The sequence below is a fragment of the Lethenteron reissneri genome, chromosome 16 (genome assembly GCF_015708825.2).
Source record: "Lethenteron reissneri isolate LAM-NWPU_2019-01 chromosome 16, ASM1570882v1, whole genome shotgun sequence".
Classification (NCBI taxonomy): Eukaryota; Metazoa; Chordata; class Hyperoartia; order Petromyzontiformes; family Petromyzontidae; genus Lethenteron; species Lethenteron reissneri.
In genome coordinates, this window is record NC_083794.1 from 9,782,503 (window position 1) to 9,805,486 (window position 22,984).

The 22,984-nt window shown below is 46.4% G+C and overlaps 1 protein-coding gene across 1 annotated transcript in view; it reads right to left on the minus strand.

Annotated features, from left to right (window-relative positions):
- Positions 1 to 1,719: 1,719 nt before the first annotated feature.
- PDE2A (phosphodiesterase 2A) overlaps positions 1,720 to 22,984 on the minus strand; it is a 233,275-nt gene continuing 212,010 nt past the window's right edge. Inside the window, exons 24-31 of the mRNA XM_061552360.1 lie at positions 22,226 to 22,313; positions 19,866 to 19,913; positions 19,665 to 19,739; positions 15,439 to 15,538; positions 14,104 to 14,216; positions 13,927 to 13,965; positions 13,686 to 13,792; positions 1,720 to 10,365 (exon numbers count right to left, since the gene is read on the minus strand). Coding sequence (XP_061408344.1) covers positions 9,963 to 10,365; positions 13,686 to 13,792; positions 13,927 to 13,965; positions 14,104 to 14,216; positions 15,439 to 15,538; positions 19,665 to 19,739; positions 19,866 to 19,913; positions 22,226 to 22,313 — 973 coding nt within the window. The 3' untranslated portion in view covers positions 1,720 to 9,962. The remainder of the gene's footprint in view (positions 10,366 to 13,685; positions 13,793 to 13,926; positions 13,966 to 14,103; positions 14,217 to 15,438; positions 15,539 to 19,664; positions 19,740 to 19,865; positions 19,914 to 22,225; positions 22,314 to 22,984) is intronic.

Sequence of the window (22,984 nt, forward strand, 5' to 3'; positions counted from 1 at the left end):
CATACACACGACCCGTTGTGCAATTATATTTCACGTTGATTTCCGTGAATTAAGTTCTGGCCGGAATATCTAATGCGAATAACACATTAGGCTGCTCCTCAATAAGCTCTTATGATGCCAGCGTGCGTCCATAAGTGAAATAAACAGGCTCACGACACTCGGGGCGTCTGCCTCTCTTGCACAGGTGCAGAGCTGCTATGCGGTGACAGGCAAATGAATATTGATGCACAGATTAATGATGCGGCCACGCTCCCCGTGTGTCCACTCGACCGACGGCCTAATCACACCGTTGTGAGCTAAGGACGCAAAGGCAGCGGGTCCTCAACCCATGGATCGCCTTTCAGGGGCGGCAGATGGGCGCAAGGCTGCGGCATGGATACCGTGCAGGACGATCTCTCGAAAAGGCACACTCGTACACAACATGACGCGAAATGTCTCACGAACACCGCGTTGACTTCGAGGCATGGGCAGTTGATCTCGAGTGATGCAGCTTTAGTTGCTAGGGAAGGGGGCGGTGGGGGGTGTGGGGGTTCATGAGTGGGTGGAAGGGGGGGGGCATGAGGACCAGTTATCGTGATGGGGGCGGGGGGGGCGCTTTCATATATATATAAGATTGAGAACCACTGCCCGCGTTTGGTTCAGGATCACAGATGCTGAGCCAAGGCCCAGCGGCCTGTCACGCACGGCGGCCACCCGCTGGTAGCACCGTAACCATCTCTCCATGAATGCGCCCAATCTCTTCAGATCTCGGTGGCGAAGCAGGGTAAAACTCTGGTTAGTACCTCGTTGGGAGACTGCCAGGTGCTGTCGGCTTGGGTTGTGATGTGGCCAGAAGATTGCAGCGCAACAATGGATTTTCTGAAATGTTCTGTGTAGAGCTGAGTGTTTGCTGTCTTGTGTATGCATGGTGTTCTCTGGTTTTCCTCTTCCTTTTGGCAATTTTCAATGATTTTTTTTAAATATATGCTCTGTTTCGAATTAACATCGGAGTAACTATGCCAACGGGCCGAGGTTGGCTAGAGACTACAAACCAGGGTTTAATTTCTCACCAAATATTTTCCGAGCCACTGGTAGACTGGAATAGGCGCGGAACCCATGAGCCACAGCCCTTAGCGAGAGGTTTACGGGATGAGGTTTGCTGGGTGTGGAAATATTTTTTTATCCTAGTCGCTGACCCGGACAGACCCAGCTGACCTTAAGCCCTGCTACAAACAATAAATCGGGGACCAAACAACACGGCACGTGAGTTAAACGTGCATTGCTGTCAAAGATATTTACTGGGTAGGAGCAAAGTCAATGTGGACAATACGGCCATGAGCACACCCGCCTCAATCAGCCCAAAGACTTTTAAGCGCTTCATCTATTAATTGCGAGAATATCGCCGTAAAATTTCATCTACAGAGAGCTCGCACCCTTGACAGTTCGTGAAGCGGCATAAATCAACGCTGGCTTTAAAAAAAAAATGTTTATGCCAATCTCCAGGCCGCTGCTACGAGGCCAAGAGCTGCGATCCCGAAGCCCGAGCGGAGATTATCACGATCGATCGTGTCGCTGGCAGCGAGAAAGGGAGAATAAATGCGACCCGTGGAATAGGTTAAGGTTTGCAAAAAGAACATTGAACGCAGCGAGCGCTGTTATTCACAGGGAATGCTGCGGCGCGCAAAGGAGGACCGACAGAGTGAGAAAAAGAGCCAAAAGGATTTTCGACAAAATCCGGTGTAAGGCCCCACACTTTAATACAGTATTTAGTTATGTACAGATCCATCACCATAACTTAACGAGCAGGTGCAAACGTAGCTTGTTTTTTTCCCTCCCCGTACATATAGAGAAATAATTCAAACCGAGTAAAAAATATATAACGCAAAGCATCAAGAACAAGCATACCAATCACCAAAAATTATATATATAGATACTCCCAGCAAGTTGTGTCAAACACTGTAGGAATTTTAACTCTTAAACAAGTCCAAAAAAATTAAAACTATCAATTAAAAGTGTGTAATCCTACAAACCGAAGGTATACATCTGCTTTGATTTATGTACACTATTTAAATATTCTGTACATATCACGACCGTAGCCATCGGTGAAATAATGAAGCCTCATCTTCTGTCGAGAGAGCGACAGAGCGCGCACGAAATATGAAGAGCAGAATTCGTTCCACCCCTCGTGTTACGGATCTCAATCGACTGGCTTACATAATGCGACATTGCAATGCACGCCCGATGGCACGAGCAGTGGTGAGAGAAATAAAATAGGCATCGTTCTGGCTCCACTTCCATCGTCTCTGCTGCTGCTGTTGACTGAACATTTAAAGACTTACCCGGGGCGCCAGAGAAAACGCCATCAGCCAGATGGGAATATATATATACATATGCGTGCAAGCTGAAATTTCTGATAATATATGCGCATGTGTGTATTTAGGCAGGAACCCCAAGCGTGCGTTTCATGTCAAGGCATCTTCGTCATCATTGTCATCAAGATGTCATCTTGACATGCAAAGCATGCTGGGAGTCCCTATCATGTTTTTTGTTGTTGCTATCTCAACACCTTTTTCCGTTAGTGTCGCTCGCGTTGCCACCAAACCTCGACGGGCTGACTCGGGCCGACGACGCAACTCTCCGGATTATTGCAGATTTTTGTTTTTTACGTACGATGCCAAAAAAAATTGTCATCTATCCGGGGGAATTCTTCAACTAAACATTCTAATCACGTACAGCAGCAGTGCCACAGCGCGCACAGTGAGTAAGGCAGGAACAACACGAGTGGGGGAGGCATCACGTCGCACTCTCCATTTCGGGTGCGCGATATGGAAGCTGTGCCGAGTCTGGCCACGTGATGAAAATTCATTTATCTCAAAGTTTTCGTTTTTTTTTTTGCCAAGGGCACGCAGTTGTCACGTCAGCAGCAAAAGTCGTCGCTTTTCGGTGGAGTTTTGTGAATTGTATGAAATTGCGTTGCGGGTTTTTGTCAGTACAGGCCATCTTCTTCAACCTGTTACGAAGGGAATTCCGACATCAATATTTTTTGTTAAAACAGACACTCTGATCAATATTGGCACATTTAAAACAAATACGTTTTAGTCGCATTAGCCTTATAGCCACATTAACATCGCGTTGATGTTAATGTTATTGTTGTGGTGCACGGGGGATCTCCCCTGCAAACTAGCTGGATAAATGGATAAACGGGACTTACTGCGTGACAAAATAGACATCGATTGATCGATTGATAGCCTGCTGGCCTTTTCGATCCAATATTATCCAGCAGCATTTTTGATAAAAAAAAACGCCAAATTTGACCTGGCTTTGACCTTCTGGTTACTCATCAGCAGAGTTCGACTTGTAAAATGTATTCTGCTGAACATTAGCTCAGAAATCCAATGGTCTGATGGACTAAAAGGTGTTTGTTTTGTGTTGAGAGGCAAGCAGATGTTTGCTTATATAACGCATTACGTCATAATTCTCCACAACAGCACGCAGTACATTTGTATGGGTTATTATTGTTCGTTTTACAAATTTGTATTCTCAAGCTAAAACCAGATCGTCGGGCAATCAATCATAATTGCAACATACTTACTCTGAGCATATTTCTTACGTACAGAGACGTTAAGAGGAAAGCTTTGGGCTCAAGGTAGAACGGGAACATGCACAAATACAAATGTCGCTGCATGGTACAATGCCTCTGGATGCAATAACTGTCAGATGCTTGTCAATGTCTCAGGTTAAGGTAGATTTTTTTTCCGCCAACTCATTTCCTTTTCAATTGCTGCTGCAGAAATGTCACATCGCGCTCGACATTGCTAACGCCTATTCTGCCAAACACCGGTGCCAATTCTTACATTCTGAAAGCAAAATTAAATCCCATAAACAAGAGTTTAATGTCCATGAAGGTAAAGAAAACATCAAAGGTAAAGCAGCAGTCATCTACACAGAACTCGAGTTTTGGAAAAAAAATACGAAATAAAGTACTGCGTCTTCCACATGGCCACGTGAAATGTACTTTTAAAATATTTTGCCCATATTTATATACAGCTCTAAGCACGTGTCGGATCGCATCTGCGTTACAGAATCGCAAGATCACGCCCAACGATTCCGAAACTCAGAATTTAAAAACGTGATGTAAAAGCAGCGCAATACGAGTCAATTTCGTATTTTTATTTATTTCAGTGGATAAATGCCTGCAGTGGCACTTTGTGAACACGTTGAGGAAACCTCCTTCACCAAAGACCCCTCCATCATCCGAGGATCCGTCCCTATCCAAGGAGACCCTCCCTCACCGAGGACCCCCGTCCCCACCGAGGAATTCAGAATCAGAATATGTATGATTCCAAAGAACACAGGATGAGATGTTACTATCCTTTGTGCAAGCACTTCCAAGAGTTCATGAACAGTGAGCCTGGTGAAATTTGGGGAGCGCATCGTCAGTAGTGACCCTTTGGTTCCTAGGGTGTTTCGGCCTTTCATACTATACACCCTCCCCAAAGGCGGCCAGCGACAGGGTGATCAATCCTACGCTTGCGTCCCATTCCCAATTAGTCATAGGAGTTGCCTTGTTGTTGGTAGCCAACATCCAATGGGACTATGCATGGCAGGGGCGTCCTCCTCCCTGAGTCAAGCATTGTTGACTGCATACCTCCTGGCCCTCTCACTTTGGGGCCCAGCTGGGGTCTTTCCTCTTCATCCAGAGCCACTGACTGCTGCCTTCTGCTGCCTCCGATACAGCTTTGATTGCCGAACGCTGGCTCTGGCCCTTAATTCCCAGGTCTCTAAGCAGTCTGGTTGTAGATGTTGCCAGAAAACCTCTGCAGCCCACCTCCACTGGTCGGACTTCTGTGTTCCAGCCATGATGCCGTGCTTCGGCAGCCAGATCGGCATAGCGCAGATGTTTTCGCTCATAAGCCTCATCTACTGAGTCCTCCCAGGGTACTGTGAGCTCAATGATGAAGACCTTCTTGAGCGAACGGGACCAGAGCACCACGTCAGGTCTTAGGGTGGTGGTTGCGATCTCCGGAGGAAACACAAGTTGCCGGCCAATGTCAGCTAGCATTTTCCAGTCGCGGGCCAAGCGCAGCTGGTCTCGCTCTATTGGTGTAGAGCCGCTCTTCGGTGGTTTAGCCCCTTCGCGGACAAAGGTCGTCCGTAAGGGGTGTGATGCTGCTGGGGGTGGTAGGGAGTTGGTGGCAGCTCGCTTGTCCTCCAGGGCGGACGCAAGGTTTTTAAGGACTTGGTTGTGACGCCAAGTGTAGCGTCCTTGGGTGAGGCTTGTTTTACACCCTGTGAGAATGTGCCTGAGGTTGGCTGGCATGGAACAGAGGGCACAGTCCGGATCTTCACCATACCATTGGTGAAGATTAACTGGTGTTGGAAGGATGTCATATGTTGCTCTGATGGAGAAGCTCAACCGCCTCGCTTCCGTGGCCCACAGATCCTTCCAGCTGATCTTCCTCTTCTCCACACTGTCCCATCGAGTACACTGTCCTTGTTTGGCAAGAGAGACTGCCTTGGCCCACCTTGCAGCCTCCTCCTGATGGCGTACTTCCTGCACTACCATCTTCCGCCGCTCTGGTGCAGTGGCCTTACTCCAAGCAGCACGGCTAGTTAGCCCAAGGCCTCCTCTCCCTTGCTGAACATGACCCACAATGTCAGCATGTCTGAGGGCTGCTGTTGCCTCCTGGACTGCTTTTCCTGGCCTCCATTTGCGCCCAGTTGCCAAGGTCGGCGCGTTGTTGCTCACCACTGGGTCTCGAGATTCATTCAGTGTCATCTGGAGCCTGGTTTTTGCACACTTGAATTCCTCGGTTAGACTGGTGAGGGGCAGCTTGAGGACACCATCTCCATAGAGGCCTATGGTGGTAAGGCATCGTGGAACTCCGAGCCACTTCTTTAAGTAGCTCGTGGCTCCTCTTTCCATCTTCTCCACTGTTGAGATTGGAACCTCATACACTGCTAGGGGCCACAACACCCGGGGTAGGAGACCAAACTGCAGACACCAGGCCTTTAACTTTCCAGGTAGCTGGGTGTTGTCGATGGACTGTAGGCTACTACTGATGTCTTTGCGCAGCTGTTGCACCTGGTCTTTGTCCTTCAGGCTTGCATCATACCACCTTCCAAGGCTTTTTACCGGCTGCTCAGACACTGTTGGGATTTGGTCATCTCCGATGAAGAATTTCAGGTCACAGAGTACTCCCTTCACAATCGAGATGCTGCGTGACTTGGATGGTTTAATCTTCATACGGGCCCAGCTGATGTTCTCCTCGAGTTTTCTGAGCAGTCTCCTGGTGCATGGGACAGTGGTGGTCAATGTTGTAATGTCGTCCATGTAGGCTCTGAGTGGAGGGAGGCGAAAACCAGAGTCGACTCGCTGTCCACGAGCAACCCATTTTGAGGATCTGATGATAACCTCCATTGCCATTATGAATGCCAATGGTGAAATGGTACATCCCGCCATTATACCTACATTCAGGCATTACCATGAGGTGGTGAACTCTGAGGTGGTGAAGCAGAACTGCAGATCCTGAAAGTACGACTTCACCAGGGTTGTGATGGTGTCCGGTATGTGGAAAAATCTGAAGGCAGACCACAGGAGTTCATGGGGCACAGAGCCAAATGCATTGGCGAGGTCGAGGAAGACTACATGGAGATCCCTTTTCTCCACCTTGGCCATTTGGATCTGGTGCCAGATCATGCTGGAATGTTCCAAGCAGCCAGAGAACCCTGATATTCCTGCCTTCTGTACAGATGTATCGCCGTACGCATTCCTTTGCAGGTACTCGGCCATCCTCTGGGCAATGATCCTAAAGAAGATTTTACCCTCGACATTCAGTAAGGAGATTGGGCGGAATTGGCTGATGTTCACTGCATCCTTCTCCTTAGGGATCAGGACCCCGCCTGCCCTACGCCACACTTTGGGTATTATCTTCTTTTGCCAAGCTGTTCTCATAAGCCTCCAGAGGAACCTCAGGACGTCTGGTGCGTTCTTATACACTTTGTACGGGACTCCATTTGGCCCCGGGGCTGATGCTGTTCTTGCCCTTCGAACTGTGTTTTCCACCTCTTTCCATGTCGGAGGGCTGGTCTCAATATGATGTTCCGGGGGTTCAATGGGTGGGATATCTGATGGGATGGCCAGATGTTCATGTCGCTTTGAGTCAAAGTTTGTTGTTCTCAGGTGCTCTTCTAGGTCTTTCTTTGTTGTTTTTAGAACTCCACTTTTTTCCTTCGTGAAGAGACTTTTAAGGAACTTGAAGGGATCTTTATAGAATCGAGTTCTAGTTTGTTCTTTCTTCCTTCTGCGCTTCCGTAGGTTCTCTGCTCTACGGAGGGATGCCAACCGGTTTTTGATGTCAGCCTGAAGTGCCTCTATGCCCTCCTTTTCCACTTCCGAGGCTTTCTTCCACTGTTTCTTAAGCTGTCTCCTTTCTTGAACGAGGCGCTTGATTTCTTGTTGCCTCCTGGAAACTGGTGGGGTTGGAACCGTTCTCCCGCCTTTTGCCTCTTGCACTCCAAAGCTTTCTGCCCCGTACTCATAGATGATGTCCCCCATCCTCTCCAACTTCTTCTCCACTGTGCCTCGAAGTTTCTCGAGGGTCAAGGTAAGGTCAGTATTCACTGTTTCCCACAACTTCTTGTCACTGGCGCCAGGCCACTTCACATACGGTCTGTGCCCTGGTAGTCTCCTCTCGATTGCAGGTCTCGGAGGCTGGGTGAGTTCCACTCCTGTTGTTGGTTCCACCTCAGTTGTTACTTCGGTGCTTGAGTTTACGTCCTCCATGACAGTGGTACTGATGCACTGCAAACTATGGTTTGCGTCCAGTTGCTGTGCTTCATTCGACTGATTTGATCGCTTTCGCAGAAAGTAATCAATGCGAGGCCTCTGTCTCTCTTTACCCAAACACCCCTTCTTCCCCTGGTGGATCCTCAACCCATGGTGTGATGTAACTTTCCTCCAACCACAGACACATACCTGCATCTGTTTGTGGCCTGCTGTTGCAGCGGAACTTGTGACAGTTGCTGTGGTGTTCTCTTGTGCTGTGCTCTCATTACTCGTAGTCGTTTCCGGTCCAGTCGTTACCATGTTGTCAGTCGATGAGTCATCTTCCGCCCCCGCTCTCGCAGACTCTAGGGGTATTCTCGAATCAGAATATGTATGTATATACTGGAGGAATCCGATGGGTTATAAACCAGTTTGTTCACAGATGTCCAGTACATCACCCCTCACCAAAGGCCACTCGCTCACCAAGTCTCCTCCCTCAACAAAGACCCCCTTCCTGACCAGGTTAATCCACTTTAGGCTTCAACGGATTGAATTAAAACATTAACGTTCAGCAAAAAACAATGCTACATGAAGAGAATTGAACAGCTCAAAAGTCAACCCTTAATGGAAAGTCTGGTTTTTCGTTTTAAATTATCAAAATGTAATTTAATGTCAATAATTGCAGATTCAGAATTTCTTCAGAGCTTTACCATCCACGTTGAATTTGAAGTATACACATTGTTGTTGTATAGTAAATGTAACGTATATACAAAGCTCACCCGCATGAACATACAGAGTGTAGGGGCAAGTGCTGTTCGCAAGTGCCTATCAAGGTACTTGTATTAGGCATGGTGCATATGTGGGTGGTGTGGTCAGGGGTATGGCCCGCTGCTCATGTCTCCCCAGTGTTGATGTTCACGCGTGGTACAAGACACGCACTTAAGGCCCGTGCCCAGGGATTGGTTGAGACACCACTCGCCACCGATGTCAGCCATGGCTAAGAGTCGCTGAACGCGGCTCGTTTGGGGCGCGAATCACATTGCCGCAGCTTTCCACAGTCTTTAAAGTAGTACAGGTTCACCTTCCCTCTATGCGGGTTCGGTTTGTGCGATTTCACGCTGCATATGCGGCAAACCTATTTATATCCAAAATTCGCGACTACTCTGGCAGTTTGAATTCCATCATATTCTGCTATGCGGTGCGGATGTGGGACAACGTTGTGTGTGTACTGTGTGTGTGTAATGTCTGTGTGTACTGTGTGTACTGTGTGTACTGTGTGTACTGTGCGCGCTACTCGGCAGAGAGCCGTCTCCTCGTGGGGTCTCGTTTTGTGATGTCCTTATGTTGGAACGCATCTTCGACTACCGCGTACAGCGAGGGAAACCTGTATACGGGGGAGATGTAATATTGGTCGGACCTGTCACAATAATTTACACAAATACACACCGCACCCACACACACACACACGTATTTACACGCGTATTCTTCTGATTGTGATTAAATCTCATTAACACCTTCAATAATTCCATGACGTGTTTCGAGGGATGCCTACTGTGTTATTGGATGTCGTCCCTAGGTGCCACTCAACTGACAAATTATCACATTGCATAGGTAGTGTTTTTCGTGTTTTTTATATATTTTTTTATATTTTAAATGAGAATTGTTTTCCCAAAAATCTTTGTTTAAAAATGTTCGAAGACATGTACACGAATACATGTAAGCATTATATCAGCACAAAGGACAAATCCCAAATTCTAGCTCACAATATTTTGTTTTGAGTAGCGACGTGTGTGCAATTTATAAAATGAATAAAAATATGTGCATCGTTCACAAAATGTGTCCTTTTCAAACGTATTTTATCCCCCCCACACACACACACTCGATAAAATCTATATAAAGGCATGGCAAGAAAAGCACTGGGATATTCACGACCGTGACCAAACAACAATGACAACAAGCATGAAAGACGTTTCACCTTTCCAGCAGTGAGAACAAAATGTGGTGGGGCAGGGTGGGGGGGGGGGAGAAACCGGGCTATATTTTTTTGTGAATTAATATAGTGATATATTATATCTTTGTAATTTGTCCTTTTTATATGTCCTTATATTTTTACATGTAAAAAAAAAAATCACCCACACAGAACAATGTCTCTCTTTTGCTGTTGCTGCTGTTGTAACACTTGCTTCTTCTTTCCTCTTCTTCTTGTTTCTTCCGTTCAACTTTCTCTGCCCGTCTGGTGGTGGTGATGCGGGGGCACCTCGACCCTGGTGGCCCCGGCCCTCGTGCCGTTGACGCTGCCCGGCGGTCCGCCATGAGGCCCGTGCACCACCTCCCCATCCTCCCGCTCCTCCTCCTCTTCCTCCGTCGCAGTCTCCGCCGCCGCCGCCGCCACGCCGTTGTGGCTCCGCTTTGGCACGGGGCTGCTCGACGCCTGCTCGCCGGCGTCCTCGGCGCCGCTGTCGAAGATGCCTTCGAGGTCCTCGTCGAGGAAGTCCAGCGAGTTGTCGCTGGGCAGCCCGCGGATCGTGAACTTGTGCGACACGCGCATCCAGTGCTCCTTGTTGGCGGCCACTCGCTCGTACAGCTCGGCGGCGCCCGGCAGCATGTCCTTGAGCAGCCTGCAAAACCGCGACACACACCACAAGACAAAGATCCCCCGTGTAGCCTTAACAGACTGTTGGGGCAAGTCCTGTTAGCGAGCACCTGTAAAGGACGACACGGCGCACGAGGGGGTGGGTGGCCAACACCACACCCGGCCGCCTTTGTCTCCCTAGTGGCGATGTTTACACCGCACCAGGTACTAATTTGAGGCTGAGTCGACCTAGAGGAGGCCCAGAACCAGTTTAGATAATCGTCACTGTGTGTTGGCCGTGAGCGGGAATCGAACCCGGGTCGCCAGGTTCGTAGCGTAGTGCGCTAACCGCTACATTACCGCACACACACCACACACACCACACCACACACACCACACACACCACACCACACACACCACACCACACATACACACCACACACACCACACCACGCGGTCGGCTCCTCTTTCAACGTCTGTGGAAACGTCGACGCTCGGGGAGACAAAGGCGGCCGGGCGTGATGCTGGCCCACCGCACCTCCTCGTGCGCCGTGTCGGCCTTCATAGGTGCTCGCTAACAGCACCTGCCCCAACAGTCTGTTGAGGCTGAACGGGGGATCTTTGTACTGTGTGTTGAACTTCTTTCGCGCCGTACGTAGCCAACCGTACTAAATCTTAAGCGCGGGGGAAGGACAACAAACTAAACATACAACAAAAATCAGTTGTAAATGGTGGCGAGTTCGCGTTGTAAATGAGTACCGGACATACCCCTGGGAAATCGACCTCTGGGCTGCTTCTGCGATCAAACACCCCGGTGGTCCTGGTGCGGCTACGATTCCAGAATTCAGGCTGCCAAGTGAAGTGACACATGGAGGGACCCCCCCTGGGGGCGTGGTAGTAGTCACCGCCCGCTGCTGGGGTTGGGGCATGATGGATGGTGCGTTTGGTGAAAAATGAAAAAAAAATTGAGCAAGCGAGCTGCGGTGCATTGAGAGGTTTGCGTGAGCGTCGAGTGCAACGCACGGCACTTGCAACTTGAGAACAATAGAATGGGATAGATATCATTACGGAAAAGTGGCTTCATTAATCAAGCGGGGCTATGGTTGTGGCGTTTCCCGTGGCACGTTAATTGTGTGACGCCGAGACCCAGGGGGAGCGTGAAAGCTTAAAAAAAGTGACATCTGTCAAGAAGGCGGTAAACAACACACATCACGTTTCGCCAATTTGCCCTGGGCACATCAGTTTTCCCACGCAAAGATACTCGCGTTAACAAATTCAGCTATTTTCCACCGATAACTTGAAAAATAAAATGTTGGTCATTTGGTATTTATCTAATTTTCTCCGACTCGCACAACTTACCATGTGGAATCACTTTTTTGTTGCCATTGTTGGGAAATAACGACGAAATTGAAACCTTCACACGGTAACCCCACAATTTGTCCCATCACCCTTGCTCTCCACTCCTCCACGCGCTCTCCCATCAACATTGCTCTCCAGTCCCTTTCATCTGCCCTTACCAGCTGTAGTTCTGAACCACTCCCAGAAGATGGTGTGAATTCTCCACCGCACCAACAGCACTGTACGATCTTCGTTGGTCTCTTATTTAAACTTGAGCATCAAAAGATTTCCAACGTGCTTTGTATCAGCCCACTTATCTTTTACCTGCATCCAGCCGGTGAAATGTTATTTTCCTTGGGGAGGCTTTCATGCAGATCATGGCCGATGATGAAGACTATGATACGTCTATGAAATTACAATTATATTCTGTGGAGCGTTTTCTTTTTAGTGATCCCTGCTCTTTTTAAATCCTTTATATTAAGTTCGCTTGCATGCTTACGACCGTGCAAATCTTTCGGTCGTTTTTAACCCACTTCCTGTGATCCAATCGAGCTGAAATTTTCCACACAGACTCGTTGTGCGTGACAATTAATGTTCGTGAAATATTTTTTCCAAAATGTTACACTTTTTAGGACAAAAATATTATATTTAATTACCAATTGCTTAATGCTGCCATGCAATCATCTGACCCATAGGTGGCAGCTATCTCAAGCCAGAGGACGAGAGGACCTTTGCCGCAAAGCATATAAAGGATTTATAGTGAAAAACTTTGTTTTTACGGGTTATACTTGTTTTGTATTGCTCTACGCTTATTTACACCAATTGTAATCTGATTGTCTTGTTGGCACCTGGACAACAATCGAATCACAGTCGTTTTCCTCCGTCAACCCCGCACAACAAGCATAGCCACAGGCGATGTTTATTTACAGAGACCCACGCGTGACACAATATTCCCTTCGTCTTCCAATGCTCTGCCGTGCCTCTGGGTGTGGGCAACAGGCAGGAACAATTACGCGTTTGGAGTAAATCGGAGCAGATGCCTGACAAACCTTACTAATTGGCTGTGTCAGGTGTTGGCGGGTTTAACGACATTTTAACATATTTACGCAATCTAACCCCCCCAAAAAAAACCTCGATTGTGGACGATAACACTGGTCAACACACTTTTTCTGGCATAAGGTATTCCAACGGTTTTAATGTAATTTTGGGGTGCTGATTCCAAATTTGGCATCCGTTTTTGTCTTGAGATATCAAATATTTCATTTTTTTTTAACTGCAGAAGAAAAATATTAAATAAATGTGAATATCTACATAAAATGATATTATAAACACACTATCCTAAAAATACAGCACCATATTTTAACACTAAAGCAGTCACTGACTCGCAACAACTTGCAATCATAAGTGACAGAGTTAATTTCGGTTAAAATCAATGAAAATAGAGTATGCTGATAGCATAAAATTGAGATGTGATAGAGCAAATCTGAGATCAGATTTGGAATCAGCACCCTGAAATTAGTCTAAAACAGCTGTAAAAAGTCCAGGCCAGAAAAAAATATTTGTTTGTTTGTTGACCTAGTGTTATCAAAGACTGGCGAGCACACGTGCGGCACGCTGGCCCCGCGCCGTCACGCCTACGATGAGAAAAATAAAAAACAACATTCTCTTGGATCTGCTGCAGCCAAACGTGGTCACAGTTGAACTACCCTCCCTCGAACAACCGGCCAAATCTGATGCATGAAGTGTCCACACCTGGAGCATCGCGGGGCTCAGTTGCCTGCATCGCTAATAGTTCATGTGAAGACTTTGGTCCCCTTATGTCTACTCATTCCGAACTTGAACATCTCACCACATCTTTCCACCTACCGCCTGTCACTCGCTTCCTTTCCATTTGTATCTCGCCCTTCTTTTTTCTACTGTCCCCCCCCCTGATCTCAGATTTGGAATCAGCACCCTGAAATTAGTCTAAAACAGCTGCAAAAGTCCAGGCCAGAATTTTTTATTTTTTGTTGACCAGTGTAATACGTACTTAAAGAGAGGCATGGCGATGTGCTCCATGAAGCTGATCTGAAGCTCGGGGATGTAGGCCTTCTCCCTGTCCATCATCTCGCTCGGACGATTGCCCATGGCTTTCTCCTGCCGCGGGGGGGGGGGGGGGGGGGGATGGGGCACCAGACAAACGGTCAATCAATTCGACCCAACGTCCGAGCACACATTACGCAATTGATTCACTCGCAAAGAGAACGTGATCGATGCGTCGTGTAACCTACCAGATCTCCTTGTGAGAAAAACTCTTTGTAAATCAACTCCTAAAAAAGACAAAAAAAAGACACACGCACACACGACATCATCACGAGTGAGGGAACGGCGCACGGTGGCTTTCGGAAAGTTCACGCGAATTGTGCAGGTGTGCGTCTTTGACGTGTTCATTGGCGGGGAGGCCTCACAGCGATTTTCCTCGTGGTCTTCCAGCCTTTGGTTTGGTCGGAAAGGTCGCACGAGGTCATGAGCAGGCACAGCAGCAAGCTGTGCTGGTGACCGTTGTCCGGATTGTACCCGGCTGTGGACACAGAAAACATCGACGTGAATGCGTTGTAAAGGAACGTGCGTGTTAAGCAAAGTCTCCGTGCTGTGCATAGCTGTGAGCGTGATTATCTGTTAATCGGCTACACATCAAAATTCGAAGAAAGTAAACCTCGCAAAAAGCACTCCCCGTTGGGATTAAATAAAGCAATCATTACTCCCGATTGTGAAACTACTGCAGACTGAATGTGAAAACAAAGCAACTTTTGTGATAGCTTTGCGATACAGGAATGGCGCGAATACCCAACACACTAAATTATTATATCGATGCACGTTTGCTACAATACACAACGATATTTTGAGGCCCAAAATCGATGTGCCCGGAGGATCTGTGGCCAACTGTCTGCACTGGCTAAAGGCTCAGTGGGCCCTGGTATATGGGTCACGTCAGAGTTTTGTGGGTCCCTGGAGATCTAGGTCCCTTTGCTGGGGTTGTGCCTAAAACAATCAGCAATCCACTGTGTCTCTGAGTTACAACTCCGCAGAAGTTGCCACGTGAAAATTGTAGGTCATGGCTGCCACATGAGCCCGCAGTTAAATGTTGTGGCACCAGATTGTTGACGTTTGAATAATAATCCTTCATGCTGGTATTGCGTAACAGCTTGTAAAACAAAACAAACATCAATTACCCATGGCCCCACTGAATGTGCACTTACGGTTAAAGTTTAATGCGAAATGTTCATGCATGGGATTGGCCAAACATCCGAATGCAGGACTCTCATGAGTAAAGAGCATTGAGCACTCCGTGAAACGTTCCTGGTGAATTACTGGAGCATATTGTTATTGTCGTCAAACAATAAAATAATGTACAGCCGTCTGTCAACTCACTGCTAGATGAAGGCCTCACTGTGCTGTTGACTTTGGGGATTATTTGACCGTACTCCAAAAATGCTGATCATTTGCTGGTCCTTACCATTACAATCGTTACAATTATTTGTTCATTCCAAATTTAAATAGACTTCGTAATGTTAAAAACCACCCATACAAATACAATGCGATGTGATTAATCGTCTTTGGTAGTTCTACTGCATCTAATGACGGTTGCATATGAAGACACTGTTGGATGGCAACGCCAGATTAGTATCTCTGTGGCTGCATTAAACTGCTGAATTTTACTTGGACTCCAAACATCGATGCTCGATATGGAACATCTGCGAAACAAAAAACAAAAAAGGTGCAATGCTCTCCCGTCACGATACCATCGGCTATTTTCCGCAGGTCCTTGAAGATGCGGAGGTGGTGAGCGAGGTCTGTAGCCAAGATGATGTCCCTCATAAGGTCCAGCATCCTCTGGTACTCCTGTGTTTTAGGGTCAAAGGGCAAAGGTGCAGAGGCCATAGGGCGACGTGAATACCGAGTGGCATGCATTTGGAAGGACGTTTTGCCCAATCGGGCGAAACATTTTTTGTTGGAAAATTGAGCAATTTTAATGGCGTTTTTATTTGTACGTAAAATAGGTTGAAATATGAAAGAGAATACAAAAACAAACCCACAAAAGTCAGCGGAAAACTTTCTCAAAAGGTCACATTGCAACACATTCTGAATACAGTATTGCAATTACACATATTGCATTGCTCCATTGCTTTTAAAACCGATGACAAATGTATATCACTTGAGTTTACGAGAATGAATTTTAATCAGGTAATAAATACACTCCACACTCTTCCATAATAAAAGTGTGAGCTTATTGCCGTGGCTGCAATCAAAACTTTCAGGTTGCATATTTTAATAACTTGAACTTAAGTGGATCATATATAAATAAAAACCACAACAATGGAACGTAGCAATATATAAATCTATCCAACTAGTTTTTTTTATTATTATGGATCGTGAGAGGTTTTATCTGTGAATTATCACTCAAACCTTTTTTTTTCACCTAGAGCATTTCACTTTATCTCTGATCTTTTAATCTCAAACGCATTTCCAGAACACGTACAAAACGACCAAATTATTATTTCTGATGAAAAAAAAACATTCACCAGCATCAGCCAATAATTTCAAAGAGCAGATCGTGTAGGAATTGACAAGATTTAAAAGCGTGGACCTTGGTGACTGACCTTTTGACTTGAAAACTTATCCCAGGTGAGACACGGTGGTCATGGGGCCTATCAGTGTGGATTTCATCTAAGATTGAACCAATGATTGCGGGAGGCGCTACGGGTGCACAGACACACAGTTGATCACGTCCTATTCGCATTGGCAGAGAGATGAGAGGCTATGAATCAATACGTCATATCCAGCATTATATGCCTAGAGCTGTGCCGGTAGATACTACACATATCAGAGGGTTATATTTATTTGAACAAATGTTCAAACACTCACATTAACATTAATGCACGCATGAGTTATTTTTAAAATAAATTTAGGATACATTTTTTATTCATCAATTCATCTTTGTCTCAATTCATTCAGGGTTCTTGATCGAGTTTTGTTGTGACTCCACAGGAAGAAGAAACATCTTTATTAATAATGATCCATAAAATATTAACTTAAAGAATACTCGATTAAAATGTTTTAATGCCAGTGTAAAAAAAAATTAAATAAACCGATGTGTTTTGACTTTTGGGCCACCCTATGTATATAAATATAAATACCATGGGCAGATAACATGTCATGTAGTGAACGGCCACAAAGCATGCTGAAAAATCCACATTGAGATTTAAGTAATTAATTAATTATTCAATAGCGCCATCCTTTTGGGAAATTACCATTTTTTAAGTGAGAATAATTGTTGCCCCAAATCTAATATTCCACCTACATAAATTTTTTTCTAAGTTTACAATCGCTTAACTATATTTTTTGTGAATCAACAACAGGATACATTTAATTTCAGACATTTTTGTCATTTTAGTCTTTTTTTCTAATTTCATGATGATTGTGCTGCAATGTCATGATGAGAGGAAGAATCCATTATCACAGGGGTCGGGAGCCTTTTTTCCTGGGAGAGCCATAAAAGCCAAATATTTCTAAATATATTTCATTGAGAGCCATATAGAATTTTTAACGTATAATAAATTAAATATGTCTTACTTTTAATGCGACTTCTGGTGCTGCATGGTTTTGCTGATGGCCTTGTATTCTGGTTCATACGTGGTGAGGTTGAGCTTCATGCAGGCGTGACCCGTGAAATTTATCTTCAAAACTAATTTCTGTTTATTTTAAAATGACACACTATTATTAAGCAATATCACAAGTATTTTAAAATCAGTTCCAAACTGATTTTTGTTATTTTTTCAACTCAAAATTGTCTGGGAGCCATATGCCGTCACTGGAAGAGCCATATATGGCTCGCGAGCCATAGGTTCCCGACCGCTGCATTATCATGTCTCTCAGATCAGCGCAACGCTCTCCGTTAGGGCAACTGAACACAGAACCAGATGTATTATTGAACGACTTCTGAAACCCCGTCAAGTGACTTCTGGTCTACACGTTGGAGTGTGGCACTGTAGCCTTGCTGCAAAGAGCATTGATCATCGTATAATATTGAAAAATGAAAATTTAGATCTCAGAACTGGAATCTATCCAACTATAGTGCAGAACCATATTCAAAGTGAAAGCTTTTTTGTTGTTGTTGTGTGTGCACATAGTTATTGGTGATCAGGCTGGGGCCCATCACCTCAATGCATTTAAGGAACCTGATTTAGTCACAGGTGGTTGTCTGGATATGAACCAATGATCTCAGCGGTGCCAGCTCAGCCCTCTGACTTCTGAGCCACCAGGCCACGTTCTCCCACCCCCCCCCCCCCGTACCATCACCGAAGCTTTAATTCGCAACGTTCAACTGACACGCAACATTTTCCACAGACGCGTTCAAAAAAGAGGGCTGCTGCGAAACGTGTTCGCATCGTTAGCGTGCCGTGACATTAACTCATAGAAGCAGCTTTAGTAACGAGAGCACTTTGAGGGAGGTGAGGACGGGGTGGTGGGGGTGAGTGTGCAAAACGTGAATAAATAATCATTGCTGTTGATTCTAGCCGACGATTTGAACGGAGCGAGGCATTAAAAAAAAAATTGTCCGACTGCATTAGGCCGAGCGACGGGCGCGATAATTAAAGCTCGCGGGAGGAGGAGCGCTGCCAAACCCCAGAGCACGCGCGTCGGCCGTGAGGTCGTCGCCGAGTGAACGCACGCAGCTGCCTCGAAGCCTCGCCACTGGACGGGTCATCGCGCTGTGAAGCGACGCTTTCACTGCAGCCTGGGCGCAGTTTCTAGGACGTCACTGGAAAAATACGACTAAAACGTTTCTGGCCGACGCTGCAACGTTGCGTGCATGAAGGGAAGAATTAATGAATTAAAGAAACTTAACAAAATAGTTCATGGCTGACGTTAGCCATGAGTGCGAATCGACTTTGAGTTGCTGCGTTAATAGCACGGTGCGCTAATCACTACAAACGCCTTTCCCCGCACACACAAAGACAAATATCGCCCGAATAGCTTGCAGAGACTGTCGGGGCAAAGGCTGGTTGGCGAATGCCTATTAATGTCGGAGCGCCTATTAAGGTCGCTGCACCACATGAGTAGTGATCGCTCGAGAAGTATTTCGCAGGAGAAAGTATAATTAATGGTGTGGCCAGCGCCGTGCGTGCCCTGCCGCCACCTTCGTTAACCCAGTGGCGGATTTTTTTTTCCACACTGCGCCAGGCGCAAATTTTTTTTTTAAGATTTAAGTCAACCGAGTGGAGGCCCCAGATCCAGGTTCAGATATTCACCGCTGATGTTGGCCGTGGCCCGAAATCTAACCCAGGTTCGCAATACGCCAAACGAATACACCACTGCTCCGCCCAAAATTGTGAATGTATAAAAGATAAAGATCCCCCCCCCCATATAGCCTTCACAGACTGTTGGGGCAAGTGCTGTTCGCGAGCACCTATGAAGACCGGCACTGTGGCACACGAGGGGTGGGTGGCCAGCACCACGCCCGACCGCATTTATCTTCCCAGTTGCGATATTTACACACCGCACCAGGTACTCATTTGAGGCTGAGTTGACCTAGGGGAGGCCCATGACCGGTTCAGATAATCGTCACTGGTGTAGGCCGTGAGCGGGAATCGAACTCGGGTCACTGGGTTCGTAGCGCAGCGCGCTAACCGCAACACCATCGCTCCCCCAACAAAAAGCAAAGACACACTAACGCACACACTTGCGCACACAAAACACAACGATTCTTGTACTTGCTCGTGCCCGTGACATTTTGTCAAAGAGCCGTGCAGGTGAGAGTTGTACGCTTGGCAACAATGGATTGCACAGACCACTGGCTTATTGACTCACAGCCCCGATGTTTGGGTGTCTTATGTGCATGCTGATTGTCGCCGTGTCCCTGTGAAAGTGTGTGTGTGTGTTTGTTTGTGTCGGGGCATCAAAAGCGGAGGCGAGTGATAGGCGTGCAGCTGGGGGAAACGGTAAAGTGCAGCGTAATAATTCTCACCTTTCTGGAAAGATTCTCAAGTATATTGCATCCAGCCGAGTTGATAATGGCGATAGCCTGAGCGAAATGATGCCTCTGCAATAAATTGCACACAATAGGACAAAGAGGTGTGTCAGACGCATCACCGTCAGGGTAATAAAACCCAGCAGCATTGCGACGCGTGAGAAAATAATATTTTCGCGACACAAAATTGCTCCGTACCTCCATCACGGAGCCTTCGGAGCTGTACAAAGCAGCAAGGACTGATTTCTGCAAGGAGAAAAACAAGACAAGGCAAGGAATGAAGGCAGTGCTCATGATAAGAATAACGATATACCTCAAACACAATTCATATATATTTAAAAAAATGTAACATTGGACTTTTTCCTCGAAAGTGACACCAGAAAATAACACGGAAGCGCTTCCGCCACGCGAGGGAAATATGAGGCAGCGCACTTTAGCGCAGCGCCACATTCAAGATGAAGACAATTAATTGCCTGTAATGAATTTCCTTGGAAACATGCGTTGACAATAAATGAACCTCATGCACAGGACAGGCGCATGCAGCGTGATTTAACACAGCGTAATAAAAAATAAAACAAGGCCAGATGAAATTGCCCCAAATTGTTTTGCTGACCTTAGAAAATTGCATATCGTAACTCTAAACCCCCTTTCGTCAGTGGTTGTGTATAATGTTCATAAACTGTGCAATCATTTTTTCAGAAAGGTCACATGGGTACATCAAAGATGATAAAAGGTAAAGGCGGTGGCGAGATGTTAACGTCCTCGCCTGATATATCGGAGGTGATGGGTTCGATCCCGACCCTGACGCCTGAATATTTGGAGTTTGCATGTTTTCTTTCTGTGGTCGCGTGGATTTTTGTCTGGGTCCTCCGGTTTTTCCCTCCACATTTAGAATCAACATCACGCGTTTAGAGAGTATTTGGCTGCTATAAATTTCCACGTGACAAGCCACTTTGTTGAGCTATCATTTGTGGCCAGGTCACTTCTGAAATACAGCTACGTAGCTCAGTGGGCCTTACCTGGTAAAAATAAAAATAGCAGTAGCTAGGCCAGTAGCAGTGGGCCATCCCCACCAGCCGCCCTACTAGAGGGTATATTGGCCTACTCTTCCACACTGGCCACACATATTGGAAGAGGTGGGGATATCCACACTTCACCTCAACACACAATACCTGCCGATCGAATAACTACCATTTATACTGCTGAGTGGCCAGAGGCGCTGGGAGGGGGGGGGATTTAAGAACCTTGCAATCAACTGCTGCGCCGGGAGATTGAATTGGCAACATCTGGACAGCAAGTCCAGCTTGCCAAACATTCAACCGTGGCAGTGGCATCCCCGGTATACAAGTATTATTGTGTTGCATGCATGTTGAACTTATTTCGCACCGTACGTAGCCATCCGTGCTAAACCAGAGGTTGACATTGCTTTACACAGCCATGTGCGTTGAAGGCGGGTAGGGATCAAAATTATGAAACATTTAGTTGAGCAAGAGCAGAAGTCTGAGCTTTGATCATGAAAAGAAACATACCAATGTGCTCAAAGAAGAAAGTTCTCAATGACCTTTGGATAAGAAACGTTGACACCGACAAAGAAAAACGGAACAAAAGTGGAAATGTGCGCAGAGAAGCATCGAGATATGCACGCTCTAGATTACACCGAGAGATTGAGTCAGGAAACAAATGGAAATCAAGAGACATCGCATTGACTTCAGGAAGCTGAGTGGGCTTTCGCCAGGACACACTGCTCGAAGAGACGATGGCCGATGGACGAGGCTCGTGACAGAACGGCAACCAAAGGAGAAAAACGATGCCGGCTTGACGGCAACCACGGAGATGGAGCAACGGGATCAGCTCGTGCACGCGGGAGCGAGATGGATCGTGGCATTGCGGCGCCGTGAGAGACAGTGACAAACATGCGGAGACTTTCATCCAGCAGTGGATAGAAGCGGATAGAACATTTCCGTTGATTGTGCAAAAAGAGAAAAAAAACATTAACATCCACAATGATCACTTTTAGACTAGATACAGGCTTCATGAAAAAGCAAGGCTCGAAATCCAGAGTTTGGTCAGAACTGGCCAGAACCTGGGTTTGAACCCAGGTTTCCCCCGCGGCGGTTGCTGGCTCAGCGCTCTGACCACCCGAGTCGCCTGGCCATCTCCTGCGTCGCATTTCTTACCCAGATTTAAACATCAGTGGTGCATATTATTCTTTGTTTTTTTCGGTAAAGTCACGTATAAAGATAAAATAATAAATTAAATAATAGCATACGACGTTTCGATTGCAACACAAGCAATCGTCATCAGGTATTGTGAAATAGCGACATAAAATCTAACCAGAAAACTATAGACAGACATATAAGCAGACAGATATCACCAAGATACATAAATACATAGATAGATGTGGGTGTAAAAATTTAAAATCAGTGGTGCAGCTCAGAGGCAACTACTTCGCTACAGCAACAACTACAACAGAAAATGTCACAAGTCGTAGTCATACAGTCGCGGCGTGTTTCCTTTGGGGAAAAACATGACCAAATAATGCCCACGGCTGTTCTCACCGAGTCCACTTGGAAGGAATTGTTTGTTCCGCGATGGTCCAGGTCATGGCAGAGACACGAAACAAACAGAGCAAAGATTTCCATGTCCCTAAAAGTAAAAGAAGAGCCAAACAAAAATCCTTTAAATGGGGGGGGGGCGGGGGGGGGGGGGGAAGTCAGTGTAACAGCAAACTGTAAAAATGTCATTGCTGTCAAATACTTGTGCACTTATATGATTAGACTCACGTAGAACGCTCAACAAAAAAAAACTAATCATGTGTTTTAAATTTAAAACGTCACATCTCATCATGCAGACTTCCCTCTCTATCACGTCCCCGCTTCTCTGCTTTTTGTTTTCTCTCAAGCCAAGGGCCAGGCCCACGGCTCGAGTTCCCTCCATCCGATCCAGCGTCTCCCCTCGCCCCGTGACTTCACAACACCGCCCGCTGTACTCAGGTGTCAGTTTTTGTACCAGTTGAAAGGGTAAAAACCTATCACTATATTTTGCCACTGGTAAAGGAGGTCTCATAGTGTAAATGCTTACCCCGAGCTCTCAATACTCTGATAGTGCGCTGTCTTTGAGTTGTACGCCTTTTGGCGTCATCTGGTCCAACACCAATGGAGACTAGGCTCTAAGAAAAGCTGTCTCGGGTGTGGACCAATCAACTTCAAAGACAGTGCATATCATGATCATCATCAGAGTAGTTTCTTTTTGTTTGCATTTTGACTGCTTGTGTTGTGGTTATTGCAAACATGATGCCTTGTATAAAGGTGTCAGTT